The 26,290-nt window shown below is 52.9% G+C and overlaps 1 protein-coding gene across 1 annotated transcript in view; it reads right to left on the bottom strand.

Annotated features, from left to right (window-relative positions):
• rrp12 (ribosomal RNA processing 12 homolog) overlaps positions 1–26,290 on the bottom strand; it is an 85,141-nt gene that overhangs the window by 15,727 nt on the left and 43,124 nt on the right. Inside the window, exons 22-27 of the mRNA XM_072477639.1 lie at positions 20,089–20,196; positions 19,554–19,711; positions 6,855–6,946; positions 5,231–5,386; positions 2,818–2,984; positions 1,967–2,074 (exon numbers count right to left, since the gene is read on the bottom strand). Coding sequence (XP_072333740.1) covers positions 1,967–2,074; positions 2,818–2,984; positions 5,231–5,386; positions 6,855–6,946; positions 19,554–19,711; positions 20,089–20,196 — 789 coding nt within the window. The remainder of the gene's footprint in view (positions 1–1,966; positions 2,075–2,817; positions 2,985–5,230; positions 5,387–6,854; positions 6,947–19,553; positions 19,712–20,088; positions 20,197–26,290) is intronic.

Here is a 26,290-nt window from a genome sequence, read left to right as displayed (position 1 = left end):
CAGCCCACCGCGTGACTCCAGGAGACACAATGGAATCCACCCCCCCGCCCCCCGCCCCGGCGGACACCCGCTCCCAGACATCACATTGCTCCCTCCCACTGTGACTGAGAGAATCTGTCGCCCAGCCCTGATCTGGGGATGTGCCGACTCCCTCGTGTGTGGACCCACACACCCAACTGGGAAAATCGCACTGACCACAGGGGATACCTCGGGCTGCACTGACCACAGGGACACCTTGGGATGCACTGACCACAGGGACACCTCAGGCCGCACTGACCACAGGGACACCTTGGGATGCACTGACCACAGGGACACCTTGGGATGCACTGACCACAGGGACACCTCAGGCCGCACTGACCACAGGGATGCCTCAGGCCGCACTGACCACAGGGACACATGGGGCCGCGCTGACCACAGGGACACCTCAGGCCGCACTGACCACAGAGACACCTCGGGCAGCACTGACCACAGGGGTTAGCTCAGGCCGCACTGACCACAGGGACACCTCGGGCTGCACTGACCACAGGGGCACCTCGGACTGCACAGACCACAGGGGCACCTCGGGCCGCACTGACCACAGAGACACCTCGGGCAGCACTGACCACAGGGGTTAGCTCAGGCCGCACTGACCACAGAGACACCTCGGGCAGCACTGACCACAGGGGTTAGCTCAGGCCGCACTGACCACAGGGACACCTCGGGCCGCGCTGACCACAGGGGCACCTCGGACTGCACAGACCACAGGGGCACCTCGGGCCGCACTGACCACAGGTGAACCTCGGGCTGCACTGACCACAGGGACACATTGGGCCGCACTGTCAACAGGGACGTCTCAGGCCGCACTGACCACAGGGACAACTCGGGCTGCACTGACCACAGGGGTTACCTCAGACCGCACTGACCACGGGGGCGCCTCAGACTGCACTGACCACAGGGACAACTCAGGCCGCACTGACCACAGGGGGCGCCTCAGACTGCACTGACCACAGGGACAACTCAGGCCGCACTGACCACAGGGGGCGCCTCAGACTGCACTGACCACAGGGGGCGCCTCAGACCGCACTGACCACAGGGGCTACCTCGGGCGGCACGGACCACAGGGGTGGCTCGGGCCGCACTGACCACAGGGGCGGCTGGAGCCACGCTGACCACAGGGATTACCTTGGGCCGCACTAACCACAGGGACACCTCGGGCCGCACTGACCACAGGGACACCGCAGGCCGCCCTGACCACAAGGGTTACCTCGGGCCGCACTGACCACAGGGGCACCTCGGGCCGCACTGACCACAGGGACACCTCGGGCCGCGCTGACCACAGGGGCACCTCGGGCCGCGCTGACCACAGGGGTACCTCGGGCTGCACTGACCACAGGGGTACCTCGGGCCGCACTGACCACAGGGGCACCTCGGGCCGCACTGACCACAGGGGCACCTCGGGCCGCACTGACCACAGGGACACCTCAGGCCGGACTGACCACAGGGACACCTCAGGCCGGACTGACCACAGGGACACCTCAGGCCGCACTGACCACAGGGGTTACCTCAGACTGCACTGACCACAGGGACGCCTCACTGACCACAGGGACTCCTCGGGCCACACTGACCACAGGGACCTCGGGCCACACTGACCACAGGGACACCTCAGGCCGGACTGACCACAGGGGTTACCTCAGACGGCACTGACCACAGACGCCTCAGGCCGCACTGACCACAAGGACTCCTCAGGCCACACTGACCACAGGGACACGTCAGGCCACACTGACCACAGGGGCACCTTGGGCCGCACTGACCACAGGGGCACCTTGGCCCACACTGACTACAGGGGGCACCACGGGCCGCACTGATCACAGGGGGCACCGTGGGCCACATTGACCACAGGGGGGTTGGACTATAAGAGTGGTCTCCGGCCCTGTGGGAGCCTCAGGTTGGGCTCCGTGTACAGACAAAAAACATCCAAAACATTCACCATTCATTTCTTCGTCCTTAGCCTTTTGACCAATGACCAGCCGGCCATCTGATGTCACTGGGAACTGGTGTTTGATGGATGTTTTCGGTCTTAGGTCTGGTTTAGTCGCTGTAAAAAAGATTCAAGAATGAATGAGGTGATAGAAAAGCTGTCAATGTTGAGACTTTAATTAGCTGGGAATTCATCAGCCCCTTACTGGTAGCTCACTCCCAGTCCAGAGACAGGCATCAGTCCCTCACCCTCACAGCATTCTGGCTCTGTGTTCCTACAGCCCCTTCCAAAAGAAAAACCCAGCCCCCACTTCCCCAAGTTCCACCTCCCCCCCCCCCTTTCTCAAACATCCACCAAGCCCACCCACCTTACTTCCTGCCCCTTTCTTGGATTGGATTGGATTTGTTTATTGTCACGTGTACCGAGGTACAGTGAAAAGTATTTTTCTGCGAGCAGCTCAACAGATCATTAAATACATGAGAAGAAAAGGGAATAAAAGAAAATACATAATAGGGCAACGCGACATATACAATGTAACTACATAAGCACTGGCATCGGGTGAAGCAGACAGGGTGTAGTGTTAATGAGGTCAGTCCACTACACCCTGTCTGCTTCACCCGATGCCAGTGCTTATGTAGTTACATTGTATATGTTGTGTTGCCCTATTATGTATTTTCTTTTATTCCCTTTTCTTCTCATGTACTTAATGATCTGTTGAGCTGCTGGCAGCTTCTGAACTCAAAGAGAATCCACCACAGGGATAATGAGGGGAAAGTGCAACTGAGCCACAATCCTATTGAAGGGCAAAGCGGACTCGAGGGACCGAATGGCCTTCCCTGTCCCCATTGCTTGTAGCTTACCCAGCACCCTCTGTGCTACATTTTGATCCAGAAAATTGAGGGGATCGTCCTCCTCTCCCTCCTTCAGCCATGCTCGGCTCTGCTTCATCAATCGCTTCTTTGCTGCTTTCTCTCCTTTCTCATTTCCCTCATCTTCAGAATCAGTCTCCGCCAGAATCTCTTCAATACTGAAATAAAAATCATACCAACCGACTGAGTGACACAGGCCGTGAATTTCAAACCACAGAGTTAGAGTGGAATAGATCGATACTCCACAGGGACTAAATTCCTTGACGTGATCTCCAAACTAAATCACCTCAACCATGTTTGCAGCACTGTCAGAGGGTCAGTACTGAGGGAGTGCTGCACTGTGGGAGGGTCAGTACTGAGGGAGTGCTGCACTGTCAGAGGGTCAGTACTGAGGGAGTGCGGCACTGTCAGAGGGTCAGTACTGAGGGAGTGTCGCACTGTCAGAGGGTCAGTACTGAGGGAGTGTCGCACTGTCAGAGGGTCAGTACTGAGGGAGTGCTGCACTGTCAGAGGGTCAGTACTGAGGGAGTGCTGCACTGCCAGAGGGTCAGTACTGAGGGAGTGCTGCACTGTCAGAGGGTCAGTACTGAGGGAGTGTCGCACTGTCAGAGGGTCAGTACTGAGGGAGTGTCGCACTGTCAGAGGGTCAGTACTGAGGGAGTGTCGCACTGTCAGAGGGTCAGTACTGAGGGAGTGCTGCACTGCCAGAGGGTCAGTACTGAGGGAGTGTCGCACTGTCAGAGGGTCAGTACTGAGGGAGTGCCGCACTGTCAGAGGGTCAGTACTGAGGGAGTGCCGCACTGTCACAGGGTCAGTACTGAGGGAGTGCCGCACTGTCAGAGGGTCAGTACTGAGGGAGTGCCGCACTGTCAGAGGGTCAGTACTGAGGGAGTGCCGCACTGTCAGAGGGTCAGTACTGAGAGAGTGCCGCACTGTCAGAGGGTCAGTACTGAGGGAGTGCTGCACTGTCAGAGGGTCAGTACTGAGGGAGTGCCGCACTGTCAGAGGGTCAGTACTGAGGGAGTGCCGCACTGTCAGAGGGTCAGTACTGAGGGAGTGCTGCACTGTCAGAGGGTCAGTACTGAGGGAGTGTCGCACTGTCAGAGGGTCAGTACTGAGGGAGTGCCGCACTGTCAGAGGGTCAGTACTGAGGGAGTGCTGCACTGTCAGAGGGTCAGTACTGAGGGAGTGCTGCACTGTCAGAGGGTCAGTACTGAGGGAGTGCCGCACTGTCAGAGGGTCAGTACTGAGGGAATGCCACACTGTCAGAGGGTCAGTACTGAGGGAGTGCTGCACTGTCAGAGGGTCAGTACTGAGGGAGTGCTGCACTGTCAGAGGGTCAGTACTGAGGGAGGGCTGCACTGTCAGAGGGTCAGTACTGAGGGAGTGCCGCACTGTCAGAGGGTCAGTACTGAGGGAGTGCTGCACAGTCAGAGGGTCAGTACTGAGGGAGTGCTGCACTGTCAGAGGGTCAGTACTGAGGGAGTGCTGCACTGTCAGAGGGTCAGTACTGAGGGAGGGCTGCACTGTCAGAGGGTCAGTACTGAGGGAGTGCTGCACTGTCAGAGGGTCAGTACTGAGGGAGTGCTGCACAGTCAGAGGGTCAGTACTGAGGGAGTGCTGCACTGTCACAGGGTCAGTACTGAGGGAGTGCTGCACTGTCAGAGGGTCAGTACTGAGGGAGTGCCGCACTGTCAGAGGGTCAGTACTGAGGGAGTGCCGCACTGTCAGAGGGTCAGTACTGAGGGAGTGCTGTACTGTCAGAGGGTCAGTACTGAGGGAGTGCTGCACTGTCAGAGGGTCAGTACTGAGGGAGTGCCGCACTGTCAGGGTCAGTACTGAGGGAGTGCTGTACTGTCAGAGAGTCAGTACTGAGGGAGGGCTGCACTGTCAGAGAGTCAGTACTGAGCGAGTGCTGCATTGTATATTGAAGAGCAGAGGAGATCACCAAGGAGAGGTCCACAATCCAAGCGAGGTTAGGTAACAAGTTTTAACTCTGTAGAATTATTTTTCCACCCCAAAGAAATGCATACAGAACAACACAGTTCATGTGTGTGTTTGAGTGTGAGTGCTCTCTTAGCATCTCTGAAGCTATTCTGGGTCCTTACACCATTCTTTTTGTTCTCAATATTAAGTTATTAATATTTATCTTTCAACCAAATCCATAACACCTTTGCTCGCTGCAGTTTGAGAGTTTGGTTTGTGAGAACTCCTGCCTTTCCTGCATTGTAATAGTGGCTACAGTCAAAACGTATGTCAAAGCTCTTTAGGTTGCAAAAGTCATTTAAATATGCTTTAAGGTCTTGCTTGTATTACTCCCTGCGGAGGAAGCCACAGATCCTCCGAGCCCTGCATTGTTGTGAGCTTTGGTCACTCACTCCCTGAAGATGATTTTACTCCTCACCTGTCCCCGTTCTGTTTTGGAGTTTCATCTTCACTCTCTGAGCCACTCGCACCTCGTTTCAGAGCCCGCTGCCTCTTACTCCGTGCTTCTGCCTTGCGAATGTTGACGAGCACCCTGTGATATTCCTCTGGAACCATGCTATCAATCATCTCAAACCTGGAGGGTAAGGAGGAGGGATGTGGGTGAAAAGCAGACCAAAGGAGAACTATAGATTCTTCAAACTCACACCCTCTAAGGCAGGCATTGTCAAACTCGGGGGCGCGACCCGCGGGTGTGTCGTGGGCGGGTTTCGGGAGGGTCACGGAGCCGTCCGCCGCAGCGCTCCCGATCGCGCAAATCTGCACGCAACAGCTGGCTGTTAATAATGCCGGCTGCAAGCGGCCTTCAAAACGGCCACGAACATGTAAAAAATAAATGCGGCCGCACTGCGCATGCGTGCCAGATCATCGGCGCGCACAAAACTATGCGCATGCGCAGTGTGGCTGTTTATTTTTTTAACGGTTGCAGCTTTTTGGTTTACAAGTTCGGGGGGGTTTTATTTGATAAAATTTTACAGGCAGAAAATGCAGAACTTTGGACAGATGGAGACTCCATACTTTCCGACACCGGAAGGCTTCACCTTCATCCACCAGGTTCCATTGGAGGAGCGAGTACGAGGGCCAAAGGGACCCAAAACCATTTCCTCCACTTTTGTCAGCAGCAAATAAGGTAAGAGAAAATGGTGGGTCGTGCAGGTCAGCCGGCGTGGGTCGCGAAGGTCGGCCGGTTGGTAAAAATGGATCCCCGGAAAAAGCGTTTGAAGAACACTGCTCTAAGGCGAGTCACAAAACTGAGAGCCACAGCGAGTGAACAGCTGACTTAATTAAAGCCAGCATCGGGGTCAGGGTGCTGCCCTGTTATCCAGGTCTCGCTGCATTTCGACAGGGGTTCCTTCATCTGCGGAGTCACGAATGGTGTTGAACATTGTGCAATCATCAGCGAACATCCCACTTCTGACCTTATGATGGAAGGAAGTAGGATGGAGTAGCTGAAGATGTTTGGACCTAGGACACCGCCCTGAGGAACACCTGCAGTGATGTCCTGGGACTGAAATGATTGGCCTCCAAAAACTATAACCATCTTCCTTTGTGCCAAGTATGACTCCAACCAGCGACATTCCCTCCCCACCCCGATTTTCATTGACTCCAGTTTAGTTAGGGCTTTTTCAATCCACCTTCATGTTAGGGGCAGTCACTCTCACCTCACCTCTGGAGTTCAGCAATTTTGTCCATGTTTGAACCAAGGCTATGCTGAGGGCAGGAGCTGAGTGACCCTGGCGGGTTATAGAACATTTGCTGAGTAAGTGCCACTTTCACAAAACTTGCCATCATTTTATTGATGTGATGGGTAGACGGATGGTGGGGTAATTGGCCCGTTTGGATTTGTCCTGCTTTTTTGTGTACAGGACACACCTGGGCAATTTTCCGCATTGTTTGGTTGATGCCAGTGTTGCTGCTGGCCTGGATCTGCTTAGCAATATAGGGAATTGTTTAATTGTCCACCACCATTCATATAACTACTGTGAAACCACATTCAACTGCCAGCAGCAGGGATATTATTCCTGTGGTTACATTTCTGTACTCACCCAAATTTGCGAATAAATTTTGTGAAAATATTCTTCAATTTCACACGGAAATGCCGCCTCATATCATCTCGCATACTCCCAATACTCTCCATCTGAAAATACAAGAACAGGAATTCAGAGCAAGGCTGAGGGAAAAGGTGAAGCTAAAGAGAGCAACAATGGAGAATGAGGGCGAGAGGTATAGCGTGGTGGCCAAAAGTGAACTGACAGGGACACAGGAGAGGGGCAGTGGAAGATGGGGGGGCAGGAATCCGATTGTCCAAAGATGTGTGAGCTAGGTGGATTGGCCATGCAAAACGCCCTTGGTGTCCAAAACATGTTAAGTGGGGATTACTGGGTTACGGGGATAGAGTAGATACGTGGGCTTCAGTAGGGTGCTCTTTGTAAGGGCCGGTGCAGACATTAATGATCTGGAAGAAGGTACTGAAGGCATTGTTACTAAGTTTGCAGATGATACAAAGATCTGTAGAGGGACAGGTAGTATTGAGGAAGCAAGGGGGCTGCAGAAGGACTTGGACAAGCTAGGAGAGTGGGCAATGAAATGGCAAATGAAATACAATGTGGAAAAGTGTGAGGTTATGCACTTTGGAAGGAGAATTTAGGCATAGACTATTTTCTAAATGGGAAAATGCTTCGGAAATCAGAAGCACAAAGGCTCTTGGGAGTCCTTGTTCATGATTCTCTTAAGGTTAACTTGCAGTTTCAGTCGGGAGTTAAGAAGGCAAATGCAATGTTAGCATTCATGTCAAGAGGGCTAGAATACAAGAGCAGGGATGTACCTCTGAGGTTGTATAAGGCTCTGGTCAGACCCTGTTTGGAGTATTGTCAGCAGTTTTGACCCCGTATCGAAGGAAGGATGTGCTGGCCTTGGAACGGGTCCAGAGGCGATTCACAAGAATGATCCCTGGAATGAAGAATTTGTATGAGGAACGGTTGAGGATTCTGGGTCTGTACTCGTTGGAGTTGAGAAGGATGAGAGGGGATCTTATTGAAACTTACAGGATACTGCGAGGCCTGGATAGAGTGGACGTGAAGAGGATGTTTCCACTTGTCGGAAAAACTAGAACCAGAGGACACCATCTCAGACTAAAGGGATGATCCTTTAAAACAGAGATGAGGAGGAATTTCTTCAGCCAGAGGGTGGTGAATCTGTGGAACTCTTTGCCGCAGAAGGCTGTGGAGGACAAATCACTGAGTGTCTTTAAGACAGAGATAGACAGGTTCTTGATCAATAAGGGGATCAGGGGTTATGGGGAGAAGGCAGGAGATGGGGATGAGAAACATATCAGTCATGATTGAACGGCGGAGCAGACTCGATGGGCCGAGTGGCCTAATTCTGCTCCTATGTCTTATGGTCATATGGACTTGATGGGCCGAATGGCTCCTTCTGCACTGTAAATTCTATGATTCTATGAGGAAGGATGTAGAATACACTTTATTCAATGTAGAATCATCAGTTACAGGATTCGAGGTGGGAGCAGCAGTATTATAATTGCAGAGAGGCCGGGTTATAGAGACAGAGAGAGGGGCCGGGTTATAGAGTTAGAGAGAGGCCGGGTTACAGACATGGAGAGAGGCCGGGTTATAGAGATGGAGAGAGGCCGGGTTATAGAGGCGGAGAGAGGCCGGGTTATAGAGACGGAGAGAGGTTGGGTTATAGAGACAGAGAGAGGCCGGGTTATAGAGACAGAGAGAGGCCGGGTTATATTGATGGAGAGAGGCCGGGTTATAGAGACAGAGAGAGGCCGGGTTATAGAGACGGAGAGAGGCCGGGTTATAGAGACAGAGAGAGGCCGGGTTATAGAGACAGAGAGAGGCCGGGTTATAGAGACAGAAAGAGGCCGGGTTATATTGATGGAGAGAGGCCGGGTTATAGAGACAGAAAGAGGCCGGGTTATAGAGACAGAGAGAGGCCGGGTTATAGAGACAGAGAGAGGCCGGGTTATAGAGACAGAGAGAGGCCGGGTTATAGAGGCGGAGAGAGGCCGGGTTATAGAGGCGGAGAGAGGCCGGGTTATAGAGGCGGAGAGAGGCCGGGTTATAGAGACAGAGAGAGGCCGGGTTATAGAGACGGAGAGAGGCCGGGTTATAGAGACGGAGAGAGGCCGGGTTATAGAGACAGAAAGAGGCCGGGTTATAGAGACGGAGAGAGGCCGGGTTATAGAGACTGAGAGAGGCCGGGTTATAGAGACAGAAAGAGGCCGGGTTATAGAGACAGAAAGAGGCCGGGTTATAGAGACAGAAAGAGGCCGGGTTATAGAGACTGAGAGAGGCCGGGTTATAGAGACAGAAAGAGGCCGGGTTATAGAGACTGAGAGAGGCCGGGTTATAGAGACAGAGAGAGGCCGGGTTATAGAGACAGAAAGAGGCCGGGTTATAGAGACAGAAAGAGGCCGGGTTATAGAGACGGAGAGAGGCCGGGTTATAGAGACGGAGAGAGGCCGGGTTATAGAGACTGAGAGAGGCCGGGTTATAGAGACAGAGAGAGGCTGGGTTATAGAGACAGAGAGAGGCCGGGTTATAGAGACAGAGAGAGGCCGGGTTATAGAGACAGAGAGAGGCCGGGTTATAGAGACAGAGAGAGGCCGGGTTATAGAGACAGAGAGAGGCCGGGTTATAGAGACTGAGAGAGGCCGGGTTATAGAGACAGAGAGAGGCCGGGTTATAGAGACTGAGAGAGGCCGGGTTATAGAGACTGAGAGAGGCCGGGTTATAGAGACTGAGAGAGGCCGGGTTATAGAGACTGAGAGAGGCCGGGTTATAGAGACTGAGAGAGGCCAGGTTATAGAGACTGAGAGAGGCCGGGTTATAGAGACAGAGAGAGGCCGGGTTATAGAGACTGAGAGAGGCCGGGTTATAGAGACAGAGAGAGGCCGGGTTATAGAGACAGAAAGAGGCCGGGTTATAGAGACGGAGAGAGGCCGGGTTATAGAGACAGAAAGAGGCCGGGTTATAGAGACAGAGAGAGGCCGGGTTATAGAGACAGAGAGAGGCCGGGTTATAGAGACTGAGAGAGGCCGGGTTATAGAGACTGAGAGAGGCCGGGTTATAGAGACTGAGAGAGGCCAGGTTATAGAGACTGAGAGAGGCCGGGTTATAGAGACAGAGAGATGCCGGGTTATAGAGACGGAGAGAGGCCGGGTTATAGAGACAGAGAGAGGCCGGGTTATAGAGACTGAGAGAGGCCGGGTTATAGAGACAGAAAGAGGCCGGGTTATAGAGACAGAGAGAGGCCGGGTTATAGAGACAGAGAGAGGCCGGGTTATAGAGACAGAGAGAGGCCGGGTTATAGAGACTGAGAGAGGCCGGGTTATAGAGACAGAGAGAGGCCGGGTTATAGAGACGGAGAGAGGCCGGGTTATAGAGACGGAGAGAGACCGGGTTATAGAGACAGAGAGAGGCCGGGTTATAGAGACAGAGAGAGGCCGGGTTATAGAGACTGAGAGAGGCCGGGTTATAGAGACAGAGAGAGGCCGGGTTATAGAGACAGAGAGAGGCCGGGTTATAGAGACAGAGAGAGGCCGGGTTATAGAGACAGAGAGAGGCCGGGTTATAGAGACAGAGAGAGGCCGGGTTATAGAGACAGAGAGAGGCCGGGTTATAGAGACAGAAAGAGGCCGGGTTATAGAGACGGAGAGAGGCCGGGTTATAGAGACTGAGAGAGGCCGGGTTATAGAGACAGAGAGAGGCCGGGTTATAGAGACAGAGAGAGGCCGGGTTATAGAGACAGAGAGAGGCCGGGTTATAGAGACAGAGAGAGGCCGGGTTATAGAGACAGAGAGAGGCCGGGTTATAGAGACAGAGAGAGGCCGGGTTATAGAGACAGAGAGAGGCCGGGTTATAGAGACAGAGAGAGGCCGGGTTATAGAGACAGAGAGAGGCCGGGTTATAGAGACAGAGAGAGGCCGGGTTATAGAGACAGAGAGAGGCCGGGTTATAGAGACAGAGAGAGGCCGGGTTATAGAGACAGAGAGAGGCCGGGTTATAGAGACAGAGAGAGGCCGGGTTATAGAGACTGAGAGAGGCCGGGTTATAGAGACAGAGAGAGGCCGGGTTATAGAGACAGAGAGAGGCCGGGTTATAGAGACAGAGAGAGGCCGGGTTATAGAGACAGAGAGAGGCCGGGTTATAGAGGCGGAGAGAGGCCGGGTTATAGAGGCGGAGAGAGGCCGGGTTATAGAGGCGGAGAGAGGCCGGGTTATAGAGACAGAAAGAGGCCGGGTTATATTGATGGAGAGAGGCCGGGTTATAGAGACAGAGAGAGGCCGGGTTATAGAGACGGAGAGAGGCCGGGTTATAGAGACAGAGAGAGGCCGGGTTATAGAGACAGAGAGAGGCCGGGTTATAGAGACAGAAAGAGGCCGGGTTATATTGATGGAGAGAGGCCGGGTTATAGAGACAGAAAGAGGCCGGGTTATAGAGACAGAGAGAGGCCGGGTTATAGAGACAGAGAGAGGCCGGGTTATAGAGACAGAGAGAGGCCGGGTTATAGAGGCGGAGAGAGGCCGGGTTATAGAGGCGGAGAGAGGCCGGGTTATAGAGGCGGAGAGAGGCCGGGTTATAGAGACAGAAAGAGGCCGGGTTATATTGATGGAGAGAGGCCGGGTTATAGAGACAGAGAGAGGCCGGGTTATAGAGACGGAGAGAGGCCGGGTTATAGAGACAGAGAGAGGCCGGGTTATAGAGACAGAGAGAGGCCGGGTTATAGAGACAGAAAGAGGCCGGGTTATATTGATGGAGAAAGGCCGGGTTATAGAGACAGAAAGAGGCCGGGTTATAGAGACGGAGAGAGGCCGGGTTATAGAGACGGAGAGAGACCGGGTTATAGAGACAGAGAGAGGCCGGGTTATAGAGACAGAGAGAGGCCGGGTTATAGAGACTGAGAGAGGCCGGGTTATAGAGACAGAGAGAGGCCGGGTTATAGAGACAGAGAGAGGCCGGGTTATAGAGACAGAGAGAGGCCGGGTTATAGAGACAGAGAGAGGCCGGGTTATAGAGACAGAAAGAGGCCGGGTTATAGAGACAGAGAGAGGCCGGGTTATAGAGACAGAGAGAGGCCGGGTTATAGAGACAGAGAGAGGCCGGGTTATAGAGACTGAGAGAGGCCGGGTTATAGAGACAGAGAGAGGCCGGGTTATAGAGACGGAGAGAGGCCGGGTTATAGAGACGGAGAGAGACCGGGTTATAGAGACAGAGAGAGGCCGGGTTATAGAGACAGAGAGAGGCCGGGTTATAGAGACTGAGAGAGGCCGGGTTATAGAGACAGAGAGAGGCCGGGTTATAGAGACAGAGAGAGGCCGGGTTATAGAGACAGAGAGAGGCCGGGTTATAGAGACAGAGAGAGGCCGGGTTATAGAGACAGAGAGAGGCCGGGTTATAGAGACAGAGAGAGGCCGGGTTATAGAGACAGAAAGAGGCCGGGTTATAGAGACGGAGAGAGGCCGGGTTATAGAGACTGAGAGAGGCCGGGTTATAGAGACAGAGAGAGGCCGGGTTATAGAGACAGAGAGAGGCCGGGTTATAGAGACAGAGAGAGGCCGGGTTATAGAGACAGAGAGAGGCCGGGTTATAGAGACAGAGAGAGGCCGGGTTATAGAGACAGAGAGAGGCCGGGTTATAGAGACAGAGAGAGGCCGGGTTATAGAGACAGAGAGAGGCCGGGTTATAGAGACAGAGAGAGGCCGGGTTATAGAGACAGAGAGAGGCCGGGTTATAGAGACAGAGAGAGGCCGGGTTATAGAGACAGAGAGAGGCCGGGTTATAGAGACAGAGAGAGGCCGGGTTATAGAGACTGAGAGAGGCCGGGTTATAGAGACAGAGAGAGGCCGGGTTATAGAGACAGAGAGAGGCCGGGTTATAGAGACAGAGAGAGGCCGGGTTATAGAGACAGAGAGAGGCCGGGTTATAGAGGCGGAGAGAGGCCGGGTTATAGAGGCGGAGAGAGGCCGGGTTATAGAGGCGGAGAGAGGCCGGGTTATAGAGACAGAAAGAGGCCGGGTTATATTGATGGAGAGAGGCCGGGTTATAGAGACAGAGAGAGGCCGGGTTATAGAGACGGAGAGAGGCCGGGTTATAGAGACAGAGAGAGGCCGGGTTATAGAGACAGAGAGAGGCCGGGTTATAGAGACAGAGAGAGGCCGGGTTATAGAGACAGAGAGAGGCCGGGTTATAGAGACAGAGAGAGGCCGGGTTATAGAGACAGAGAGAGGCCGGGTTATAGAGACAGAGAGAGGCCGGGTTATAGAGACAGAGAGAGGCCGGGTTATAGAGACAGAGAGAGGCCGGGTTATAGAGACAGAGAGAGGCCGGGTTATAGAGACAGAAAGAGGCCGGGTTATAGAGACGGAGAGAGGCCGGGTTATAGAGACTGAGAGAGGCCGGGTTATAGAGACAGAGAGAGGCCGGGTTATAGAGACAGAGAGAGGCCGGGTTATAGAGACAGAGAGAGGCCGGGTTATAGAGACAGAGAGAGGCCGGGTTATAGAGACAGAGAGAGGCCGGGTTATAGAGACAGAGAGAGGCCGGGTTATAGAGACAGAGAGAGGCCGGGTTATAGAGACAGAGAGAGGCCGGGTTATAGAGACAGAGAGAGGCCGGGTTATAGAGACAGAGAGAGGCCGGGTTATAGAGACAGAGAGAGGCCGGGTTATAGAGACAGAGAGAGGCCGGGTTATAGAGACAGAGAGAGGCCGGGTTATAGAGACAGAGAGAGGCCGGGTTATAGAGACAGAGAGAGGCCGGGTTATAGAGACTGAGAGAGGCCGGGTTATAGAGACAGAGAGAGGCCGGGTTATAGAGACAGAGAGAGGCCGGGTTATAGAGACAGAGAGAGGCCGGGTTATAGAGACAGAGAGAGGCCGGGTTATAGAGGCGGAGAGAGGCCGGGTTATAGAGGCGGAGAGAGGCCGGGTTATAGAGGCGGAGAGAGGCCGGGTTATAGAGACAGAAAGAGGCCGGGTTATATTGATGGAGAGAGGCCGGGTTATAGAGACAGAGAGAGGCCGGGTTATAGAGACGGAGAGAGGCCGGGTTATAGAGACAGAGAGAGGCCGGGTTATAGAGACAGAGAGAGGCCGGGTTATAGAGACAGAGAGAGGCCGGGTTATAGAGACAGAGAGAGGCCGGGTTATAGAGACGGAGAGAGGCCGGGTTATAGAGACAGAGAGAGGCCGGGTTATAGAGACAGAGAGAGGCCGGGTTATAGAGACAGAGAGAGGCCGGGTTATAGAGACAGAGAGAGGCCGGGTTATAGAGACAGAGAGAGGCCGGGTTATAGAGACAGAGAGAGGCCGGGTTATAGAGATGGGGAAACAAGCTCCATTTTGCTCAGTTCTGTGAAAGATCCAAGCCTGAAGCAGCGTGAAGGCAGTCTCTCTCTCGCTCAGCTCTCTCTCCCATCTAAGCAATTAACGAGGCACCCAGCCAGACCTGTGGAAGGCTCTCCTTTTTAAAAGACTCCAGGCAGTTGCCAGACCTGTGATGGGAACGACTGGTTTGAAAGGCTGCAATCAGGTTCTCTCACCCAGTCTGTAACAGTTTAATCCTCTGTCTGAATGGTTGAGAAAAGCCCAGTCTGAGAACTCTCTTCACGATACAGCTAGAATCTGTGCAGAGATCAGACAGCAGTTGAACAGCAGAGTGGGTGTAAACCTGCTGTAAACTCTCAGGTAGAAAACTCCAGGAAGACGGAGTCCATCTGGTGGCCGCATGATAGAATTGCAGAGACCTGAGTCTCCTGTGTGAAGGTGATTCCCCAGAGAAAGATCGACAGTCTGGGAGTTCTGATGGATGGTAGTCATTAAAAGATTCAAACTCACCGCTGGTTTGTAACAACTCGCGTTCTGAAGATATCACTGCCGATAAGAATCTCAACCTCAGCAGCAAAGATCCTTAAATCTCTCATACCCTTTTAATCCCTGTAATTTTTACTCCTGCCCTACCCCTTACCGTATGTCTGTCTTGGGCGTGTCTGGGGGGGAGGGTGGAGGGAGGTTTTGAGAATGTGTAGACTAGTAGACCATTGTTTCATTATTTCCATTACATGTTCATCTTTTACTCATGTTATAAATAAACGGTTTGTTCATGCTTTACTTATAAATCTGGTGCCTGTAATTTGTTGGAGCAGTCAAGGGTTAAAGATCTCAGGAAAATACACAAATTATTGGTTAATTCATTTATGTTGGGACTCCGGGGTCTGTGAGGCTGGAACGGACCGTGCACTAGCCCAGCGTGTCATAACAATAGAGATAGGCCGGGTTATAGAGGCGGAGAGGCTGGATTATAAGGACGGAGAGGGTTTGGGTTACAGGGACGGAGAGAGGAACCGGGTAATGGGGGCAGAGAGAGGGGCCGGGTTATGGGGATGGAGAGGGGGTCCGGGTTATGGGGATGGAGAGAGGGGCCGAGTTATGGGGATGGAGAGAGAGGCTGGGTTATGGGGATGGAGAGGGGGGCCGGGTTATGGGGATGGAGAGGGGGGCCGGTTTATGGGGATGGAGGGGCCGGGTTATGGGGGCAGAGAGAGGGGCCGGGTTATGGGGGCAGAGAGAGGGGCCGGGTTATGGGGACGGAGAGAGGGGCCGAGTTATGGGGGCGGAGAGAGGGGCCGGGTTATGGGGGCAGAGAGAGGGGCCGGGTTATGGGGGTAGAGAGAGGGGCCGGGTTATGGGGATGAAGAGAGGGGCCGGGTTATGGGGGCAGAGAGAGGGGCCGGGTTATGGGGATGGAGAGAGGGGCCGGGTTATGGGGATGGAGAGAGGGGCCGGGTTATGGGGGTAGAGAGAGGGGCCAGGTTATGGGGATGGAGAGAGGGGCCAGGTTATGGGGATGGAGAGGGGGGCCGGGTTATGCGGATGGAGAGAGGGGCCGGGTTATGGGGACGGAGAGAGGGGCCGGGTTATGGGGGCAGAGAGAGGGGCCGGGTTATGGGGACGGAGGGAGGGGCCGGGCTATGGGGACGGAGAGAGGGGCCGGATGGAGAGGGGGGCCGGGTTATGGGGGCAGAGAGAGGGGCCAGGTTATGGGGGCTGAGAGAGGGGCCGGGTTATGGGGATGGAGAGAGGGGCCGGGTTATGGGGGTAGAGAGAGGGGCCGGGTTATGGGGATGGAGAGAGGGGCCAGGTTATGGGGATGGAGAGGGGGGCCGGGTTATGCGGATGGAGAGAGGGGCCGGGTTATGGGGACGGAGAGAGGGGCCGGGTTATGGGGACGGAGAGAGGGGCCGGGTTATGGGGGCAGAGAGAGGGGCCGGGTTATGGGGACGGAGGGAGGGGCCGGGCTATGGGGACGGAGAGAGGGGCCGGATGGAGAGGGGGGCCGGGTTATGGGGGCAGAGAGAGGGGCCAGGTTATGGGGGCTGAGAGAGGGGCCGGGTTATGGGGATGGAGAGAGGGGCTGGGTTATGGGGATGGAGAGAGGGGCCGGGTTATGGGGACGGAGAGAGGGGCCGGGTTATGGGGGTAGAGAGAGGGGCCGGGTTATGAGGACGGAGAGAGGGGCCGGGTTATGGGGGCTCAGAGAGGGGCTGGGTTATGGGGATGGAGAGGGGGGCCGGGTTATGGGGATGGAGAGAGGGGCCGGGTTATGGGGATGGAGAGAGGGGCCGGGTTATGGGGACGGAGAAAGGGGGCCGGGTTATGGGGACGGAGAGAGGGGCCGGGTTATGGGGGTAGAGAGAGGGGCCGGGTTATGGGGATGGAGAGAGGGGCCGGGTTATGGGGATGGAGAGAGGGGCCGGGTTATGGGGACGGAGAGAGGGGCCGGGTTATGGGGGTAGAGAGAGGGGCCGGGTTATGGGGATGGAGAGGGGCCGGGTTATGTGGATGGAGAGAGGGGCCGGGTTATGGGGATGGAGGGGCCGGGTTATGGGGATGGAGAGAGGGGCCGGGTTATGGGGATGGAGGGGCCGGGTTATGGGGATGGGGAGAGGGGCCGGGTTATGGGGGCAGAGAGGGGCCGGGTTATGGGGATGGAGAGAGGGGCCGGGTTATGGGGATGGAGGGGCCGGGTTATGGGGGCAGAGAGGGGCCGGGTTATGGGGATGGAGAGAGGGGCCGGGTTCTGGGGGCAGAGAGAGGGGCCGGGTTATGGGGATGGAGAGAGGGGCTGGGTTATGGGGGCAGAGAGAGAGGCCGGGTTATGGGGATGGAGAGAGAGGCTGGGTTATGGGGATGGAGAGAGGGGCCGGTTTATGGGGATGGAGAGAGAGGGGCCGGGTTATGGGGATGGAGAGAGGGGCCGGGTTATGGGGATGGAGAGAGGGGCCGGGTTATGGGGATGGAGAGAGAGGGACCGGGTTCTGGGGGCTGAGAGAGGGGCCGGGTTATGGGGATGGAGAGAGAGGCTGGGTTATGGGGATGGAGAGAGGGGCCGGTTTATGGGGATGGAGAGAGAGGGGCCGGGTTATGGGGATGGAGAGAGGGGCCGGGTTATGGGGATGGAAAGAGAGGGGCCGGGTTTTGTGGATGGAGAGAGAGGGGCCGGGTTATGGGGATGGAAAGAGAGGGGCCGGGTTTTGTGGATGGAGAGAGAGGGGCCGGGTTATGGGGATGGAAAGAGAGGGGCCGGGTTTTGTGGATGGAGAGGGGGGCCGGGTTTTGTGGATGGAGAGAGAGGGGCCGGGTTATGGGGATGGAGAGAGGGGACGGGTTATGGGGATGGAGAGAGAGGGGCCGGGTTTTGTGGATGGAGAGAGAGGGGCCGGGTTTTGTGGATGGAGAGAGGGGCCGGGTTTTGTGGATGGAGAGAGAGGGGCCGGGTTTTGTGGATGGAGAGAGAGGGGCCGGGTTATGGGGATGGAGAGAGGGGACGGGTTATGGGGATGGAGAGAGAGGGGCCGGGTTTTGTGGATGGAGAGAGAGGGGCCGGGTTTTGTGGATGGAGAGAGGGGCCGGGTTTTGTGGATGGAGAGAGAGGGGCCGGGTTATGGGGATGGAGAGGGGGGACGGGTTATGGGGATGGAGAGAGAGGGGCCGGGTTATGGGGATGGAGAGAGGGGCCGGTTTATGGGGATGGAAAGAGAGGGGCCGGTTTATGGGGATGGAGAGAGGGGCCGGGTTATGTGGATGGATGAGAGGGGCCGGGTTATGGGGATGGAGAGAGGGGCCGGGTTTTGTGGATGGAGAGAGGGGACGGGTTATGGGGATGGAGAGGGGGGACGGGTTATGTGGATGGAGAGAGAGGGGCCGGGTTATGGAGATGGAGAGAGAGGGGCCGGGTTATGGGGATGGAGAGAGGGGCCGGGTTTTGTGGATGGAGAGAGGGGACGGGTTATGGGGATGGAGAGGGGGGACGGGTTATGGGGATGGAGAGGGGGGCCGGGTTTTGTGGATGGAGAGGGAGGGGCCGGGTTATGGGGATGGAGAGAGAGGGGCCGGGTTTTGTGGATGGAGAGGGAGGGGCCGGGTTATGGGGATGGAGAGAGAGGGGCCGGGTTATGTGGATGGATGAGAGAGGGGCCGGGTTATGGGGATGGAGAGAGGGGCCGGGTTTTGTGGATGGAGAGAGGGGACGGGTTATGGGGATGGAGAGGGGGGACGGGTTATGTGGATGGAGAGAGAGGGGCCGGGTTATGGAGATGGAGAGAGAGGGGCCGGGTTATGGGGATGGAGAGAGGGGCCGGGTTTTGTGGATGGAGAGAGGGGACGGGTTATGGGGATGGAGAGGGGGGACGGGTTATGGGGATGGAGAGGGGGGCCGGGTTTTGTGGATGGAGAGGGAGGGGCCGGGTTATGGGGATGGAGAGAGAGGGGCCGGGTTTTGTGGATGGAGAGAGAGGGGCCGGGTTATGGGGATGGAGAGAGGGGCCGGGTTTTGTGGATGGAGAGAGGGGACGGGTTATGGGGATGGAGAGGGGGGACGGGTTATGGGGATGGAGAGGGGGGCCGGGTTTTGTGGATGGAGAGGGAGGGGCCGGGTTATGGGGATGGAGAGAGAGGGGCCGGGTTATGGGGATGGAGAGAGAGGGGCCGTGTTATGTGGATGGAGAGGGAGGGGCCGGGTTATGGGGATGGAGAGAGGGGACGGGTTATGGGGATGGAGAGGGGGGACGGGTTATGGGGATGGAGAGGGGGGCCGGGTTTTGTGGATGGAGAGGGGGGCCGGGTTTTGTGGATGGAGAGAGAGGGGCCGGGTTATGTGGACGGAGAGAGAGGGGCCGGGTTTTGTGGATGGAGAGAGAGGGGCCGGGTTATGTGGATGGAGAGGGAGGGGCCGGGTTATGGGGATGGAGAGAGGGGACGGGTTATGGGGACGGAGAGAGAGGGGCCGGGTTTTGTGGATGGAGAGAGGGGTCGGGTTTTGTGGATGGAGAGAGAGGGGCCGGGTTATGTGGATGGAGAGAGAGGGGCCGGGTTATGGGGATGGAGAGAGGGGACGGGTTATGGGGATGGAGAGAGGGGCCGGGTTATGGGGATGGAGAGAGGGGCCGGGTTATGGGGATGGAGAGGGGGGCCGGGTTATGGGGATGGAGAGAGGGGCCGGGTTTTGTGGATGGAGAGAGAGGGGCCGTGTTATGTGGATGGAGAGAGAGGGGCCGGGTTATGTGGATGGAGAGAGAGGGGCCGGGTTATGGGGATGGAGAGAGGGGCCGGGTTATGGGGATGGAGAGAGGGGCCGGGTTATGGGGATGGAGAGAGAGGGGCCAGGTTATGGGGGAGTTGTGAGGAGCAAGACCGGGCGAGTGTCATTGGTGTCGCTCACCAAGGCCTGAAGATGCTGAGCGAGAATCCTCGTGTCCATGATGAACAGAACAACTTTGATAAAACTCAGGGCTGACTTGACGACATCACGTGTTTTGGATTGGAGCAGGAGGCAGATGTTCTGAAGCAGCTGTTCAATGCTCGTCATGTCCAATGTATCTGAGGGCAAGATGGAGAAAATCAGAATCTCTCGTTCCTGTGTCAGCTCCAACCCATCCTGCTGATAGCCCCCTGCTGAGACTCGCTTCCATTTCCCAAGTGGTGTGGTACACACAGCGTCACCTCCAGCACTCACACAACAATCCAACATCGCCTTCTCCATTAAAGGTTGGCCCAGCAGCCACACTCATGAACATGACATGCAATTACAGGGAGGTGATTCCAACACAGAATTACACGATTAAATGCGCAAAATATGGTTTCACATCTTTGCCAATGGAGGCTCGACAGAATTATCTTACTGTGCAGAACAAGGAGAGGAAAGAAGGATTGGGATATGTCAGCTTCGGCAAATTTTAAAATTTCATGTTCTGTACCTTTGAATTCGAACACCAGACGAGTGAGCGCAAGCACGGTGCAGCTGATCATAGTGATGGATCCGGTTAAACCAGCATAGATCAATGCCAGATACTGGCTAACAGCATCTACAAAATAAGCACAGCTTGTTAGAAATTTCACACCCTCTCCACTCTCAGTCCCTTCAGAATGTAAAGCCAGAATATTGACACGGTGCATCATTGGGGCTCAGGGAAGTTTCACAATAGACCTGATCCCAACAGCTCCCTATTTTCATCAACATCTTTTTGGGGGGGGGGGGCGGGGGGTTTTACCATTGACCAGAGCAGGTCAAAGGCTCGGAATCCTGCGGCGAGTAATTCACCACCTGATTCTCCAAAACCTGTCGACCAACTATAAGTCACAAGTCAGGAGTGTCAGGGAATAGTCTGCAATCGCCTGGATGAGTGCAGCCCAACAACACTCAAAAAACACAACACAATCCAGGATGAAGCAGCCGTTTGATTGGCTCCCCTTCCACAAGCATTTACCCCCTCCATCACCAATGGTCAGTAGCCGTGTGTACTATCGACAAGATGCACTGCATGAACTCACTAAGGCTTCTTAGACAGCACCGTCCAAATTCACGGCCACTACCATCTAGAAGGACAAGAGCAGCAGGTACCTGGGAACCCCACCACCTGGAGGTTCCCCTCCAAGTCACTCACCATCCTGACTTGGAAATATATCGCCGTTCCTTCACTGTCACTGGGGCAACATCCTGAAACTCCCTCCCTAACAGCACAGTGGGTGTACCTACACCACATCATAGCACCGTAGAAAGGTTACAGCACTGGAGGCCACTCTGCCCAGCTTGTCCATGCCAGCCCGGGAATGCCCAGATGCCCTTTCTAATCCCACCTTCCTGCACCCGGTCCAGTCGTGTATCTTACAGCACTGACGGTGCAGATCCAGGTACTTTGTAAAAGAGTTTAGGGTCTCTGCCTCCACCACCAACTCGGGCAGCGAATCCCAGACTCCCACTGCCCTCGGTGTAAAAAAGTTCTTCCTCGATGGGCCGAATGGCCTCCTTCTGCACTGTAAATTCTATGATTCTATGATGCATGTCCCCTCTACACCTTCTGTCTCTTATCTTGAATCTCTGTCCCCTGGTTCCAGAATTCTCCAAGGGAAACAATTTAATAATAACAATCTTTATTAATGTCACAAGTCGGCTTACATTAACACGGTGAAAATCCCCTAGTCGCCACATTCCGGCGCCTGTTCGGATACACAGAGGGAGAATTAAGAATGTCCAGAGAAAATGCTGGAAAATCTCAGCAAGTCTGGCATTTGTCGGGAGAGAAAAGGTCTGACGTTTCGAGTCCGATGACTCTTTGTCAAAGCTGGTCAAAGTCATCGGACTCGAAACGTCAGCTCTTTTCTCTCCCTACAAATGCTGCCAGACTTGCTGAGATTTTCCAGCATTTTCTCTTTCGTTTCAGATTCCAGCATCCGCAGTAATTTGCTTTTATTCAGAATGTCCAATTCACCCAACAGCACGTCTTTCAGGACTTGTGGGAGGAAACCGGAGCACCCGGAGGAAACCCACGCAGACACAGGGAGAACGTGCAGACACTGCACAGACAGTAACCCAAGCCGGGAATCGAACCCCATAGCTACATGGACAGCAGCGGTTCCAGAAGACAGCTCACCGCCACCCTCTTCAAGGCATTAGGGTTGGGAAATAAATGCTGCTCGAACCAGCGGCACCATATCCCTTGAATGAACAAAAAAAATGACATCCTATATCTAATCAGCATCAATGAATGCAATGCAGAACGTTATTCTGAGGTTAGATACAGGACGCTATTCTGAGGTTAGATACAGGACGCTATTCTGAGGTTAGATACAGGACGCTATTCTGAGGTTAGATACAGTATGCTATTCTGAGGTTAGATACAGGACGCTATTCTGAGGTTAGATACAGGACGCTATTCTGAGGTTAGATACAGAACGCTATTCGGAGGATAGATACAGGACGCTATTCTGAGGTTAGATACAGGACGCTATTCGGAGGATAGATACAGGACGCTATTCTGAGGATAGATACAGGACGCTATTCTGAGGATAGATACAGGACGCTATTCTGAGGTTAGATACAGGACGCTATTCTGAGGTTAGATACAGGACGCTATTCGGAGGATAGATACAGGACGCTATTCTGAGGAGATACAGGACGCTATTCTGAGGTTAGATACAGGACGCTATTCTGAGGTTAGATACAGGACGCTATTCTGAGGTTAGATACAGGACGCTATTCTGAGGATAGATACAGTACGCTATTCTGAGGATAGATACAGGACGCTATTCTGAGGTTAGATACAGGATGCTATTCTGAGGTTAGATACAGAACACTATTCTGAGGTTAGATACAGGATGCTATTCGGAGGATAGATACAGAACACTATTCTGAGGTTAGATACAGGACGCTATTCTGAGGTTAGATACAGGACGCTATTCTGAGGTTAGATACAGAACGCTATTCTGAGGTTAGATACAGGACGCTATTCTGAGGTTAGATACAGGACGCTATTCTGAGGATAGATACAGTACGCTATTCTGAGGATAGATACAGGACGCTATTCTGAGGATAGACACAGGACGCTATTCTGAGGATAGATACAGGACGCTATTCTGAGGATAGATACAGGACGCTATTCTGAGGTTAGATACAGGATGCTATTCTGAGGTTAGATACAGGACGCTATTCTGAGGTTAGATACAGTACGCTATTCTGAGGATAGATACAGAACGCTATTCTGAGAGGTTAGATACAGGATGCTATTCTGAGGTTAGATACAGGACGCTATTCTGAGGTTAGATACAGGACGCTATTTTGAGGTTAGATACAGGATGCTATTCTGAGGATAGATACAGGACGCTATTCTGAGGTTAGATACAGAACGCTATTCTGAGGTTAGATACAGGACGCTATTCTGAGGTTAGATACAGAACGCTATTCTGAGGTTAGATACAGGACGCTATTCTGAGGTTAGATACAGGACGCTATTCTGAGGTTAGATACAGTACGCTATTCTGAGGATAGATACAGGACGCTATTCTGAGGATAGATACAGGACGCTATTCTGAGGATAGATACAGAGCGCTATTCTGAGGTTAGATACAGGACGCTATTCTGAGGATAGATACAGAACGCTATTCGGAGGATAGATACAGGACGCTATTCTGAGGTTAGATACAGGACGCTATTCTGAGGTTAGATACAGGACGCTATTCGGAGGATAGATACAGGACGCTATTCTGAGGTTAGATACAGGACGCTATTCTGAGGATAGATACAGTACGCTATTCTGAGGTTAGATACAGGACGCTATTCTGAGGATAGATACAGTACGCTATTCTGAGGATAGATACAGGACGCTATTCTGAGGTTAGATACAGGATGCTATTCTGAGGTTAGATACAGAACACTATTCTGAGGTTAGATACAGGATGCTATTCTGAGGATAGATACAGAACACTATTCTGAGGTTAGATACAGGACGCTATTGAGGTAAGATACAGGACGCTATTCTGAGGATAGATACAGAACGCTATTCTGAGGTTAGATACAGGACGCTATTCTGAGGTTAGATACAGGACGCTATTCTGAGGTTAGATACAGGACGCTATTCTGAGGATAGATACAGTACGCTATTCTGAGGATAGATACAGGACGCTATTCTGAGGATAGATACAGGACGCTATTCTGAGGATAGATCCAGGACGCTATTCTGAGGATAGATACAGGACGCTATTCTGAGGTTAGATACAGGATGCTATTCTGAGGTTAGATACAGGACGCTATTCTGAGGTTAGATACAGTACGCTATTCTGAGGATAGATACAGGATGCTATTCTGAGGATAGATACAGAACGCTATTCTGAGGATAGATACAGGATGCTATTCTGAGGATAGATACAGAACGTTATTCTGAGGATAGATACAGGATGCTATTCTGAGGATAGATACAGAACGCTATTCTGAGAGGTTAGCTACAGGATGCTATTCTGAGGTTAGATACAGGACGCTATTTTGAGGTTAGATACAGGATGCTATTCTGAGGTTAGATACAGGATGCTATTCTGAGGATAGATACAGAACACTATTCTGAGGATAGATACAGGATGCTATTCTGAGGATAGATACAGAACGCTATTCTGAGGATAGATACAGGATGCTATTCTGAGGATAGATACAGAACGCTATTCTGAGAGGTTAGCTACAGGATGCTATTCTGAGGTTAGATACAGGACGCTATTTTGAGGTTAGATACAGGATGCTATTCTGAGGATAGATACGAAACGCTATTCTGAGGTTAGGTACAGAACGATATTCTGAGGATAGATACAGAACGCTATTCTGAGGATAGATACAGAACGCTATTCTGAGGTTCGATACAGAACGCTATTCTGAGGATTGATACAGAACGCTATTCTGAGGAGATACAGGATGCTATTCTGAGGTTAGATACAGAACGCTATTATGAGGATAGGTACAGAACGCTATTCTGAGGATAGATACAGAACGCTATTCTGAGGTTAGATACAGAACGCTATTCTGAGGAGATACAGGACGCTATTCTGAGGTTAGATACAGAACGCTATTCGGAGGATAGATACAGAACGCTATTCTGAGGTTAGATACAGAACGCTATTCTGAGGATAGGTACAGTACGCTATTCTGAGGATAGATACAGGACGCTATTCTGAGGTTAGATACAGTACGCTATTCTGAGGATAGATACAGTACGCTATTCTGAGGTTAGATACAGGACGCTATTCTGAGGATAGATACAGTACGCTATTCTGAGGTTAGATACAGAACGCTATTCTGAGGAGATACAGGACGCTATTCTGAGGTTAGATACAGAACGCTATTCTGAGGATAGAAACAGTACGCTATTCTGAGGTTAGATACAGGACGCTATTCTGAGGATAGATACAGTACGCTATTCTGAGGTTAGATACAGAACGCTATTCTGAGGAGATACAGGACGCTATTCTGAGGTTAGATACAGAACGCTATTCTGAGGATAGGTACAGTACGCTATTCTGAGGTTAGATACAGTACGCTATTCTGAGGATAGATACAGGACGCTATTCTGAGGAGATACAGGACGCTATTCGGAGGATAGATACAGAACGCTATTCTGAGGATAGATACAGAACGCTATTCTGCGGATAGAGACAGGACGCTATTCTGAGGTTAGATACAGGACGCTATTCTGAGGTGAGATACAGAACGCTATTCTGCGGATAGAGACAGGACGCTATTCTGAGGTTAGATACAGTACGCTATTCTGAGGATAGATACAGAACGCTATTCTGAGAGGATAGAGACAGGACGCTATTCTGAGGTTAGATACAGTACGCTATTCTGAGGTTAGATACAGGACGCTATTCTGAGGTTAGATACAGAACGCTATTCTGAGGATAGATACAGAACGCTATTCTGAGGATAGATACAGAACGCTATTCTGAGGATAGATACAGAACGATATTCTGAGGATAGATACAGAACGCTATTGGAGGATAGATACAGAACGCTATTCTGAGGATAGATACAGGACACTATTCTGAGGACAGATACAGAATGCTATTCTGAGGTTAGATACAGGATGCTATTCTGAGGATAGATACAGAACGTTATTCTGAGAGGTTAGATACAGGACGCTATTCTGAGGTTAGATACAGGACGCTATTCTGAGGTTAGATACAGAACGATATTCTGAGGTTAGATACAGTACGCTATTCTGAGGTTAGATACAGAACGCTATTCGGAGGATAGATACAGAACGCTATTCTGAGGTTAGATACAGAACGCTATTCTGAGGATAGGTACAGTACGCTATTCTGAGGATAGATACAGGACGCTATTCTGAGGTTAGATACAGTACGCTATTCTGAGGATAGATACAGTACGCTATTCTGAGGTTAGATACAGGACGCTATTCTGAGGATAGATACAGTACGCTATTCTGAGGTTAGATACAGAACGCTATTCTGAGGAGATACAGGACGCTATTCTGAGGTTAGATACAGAACGCTATTCTGAGGATAGATACAGTACGCTATTCTGAGGTTAGATACAGGACGCTATTCTGAGGATAGATACAGTACGCTATTCTGAGGTTAGATACAGAACGCTATTCTGAGGAGATACAGGACGCTATTCTG

This window comes from Scyliorhinus torazame, chromosome 16 (assembly GCF_047496885.1).
Source record: "Scyliorhinus torazame isolate Kashiwa2021f chromosome 16, sScyTor2.1, whole genome shotgun sequence".
In the NCBI taxonomy this organism is placed as follows: Eukaryota; Metazoa; Chordata; class Chondrichthyes; order Carcharhiniformes; family Scyliorhinidae; genus Scyliorhinus; species Scyliorhinus torazame.
The sequence above is the reverse complement of the archived record's forward strand: the minus strand, read 5'-3'. Positions and strand labels throughout refer to the sequence as shown.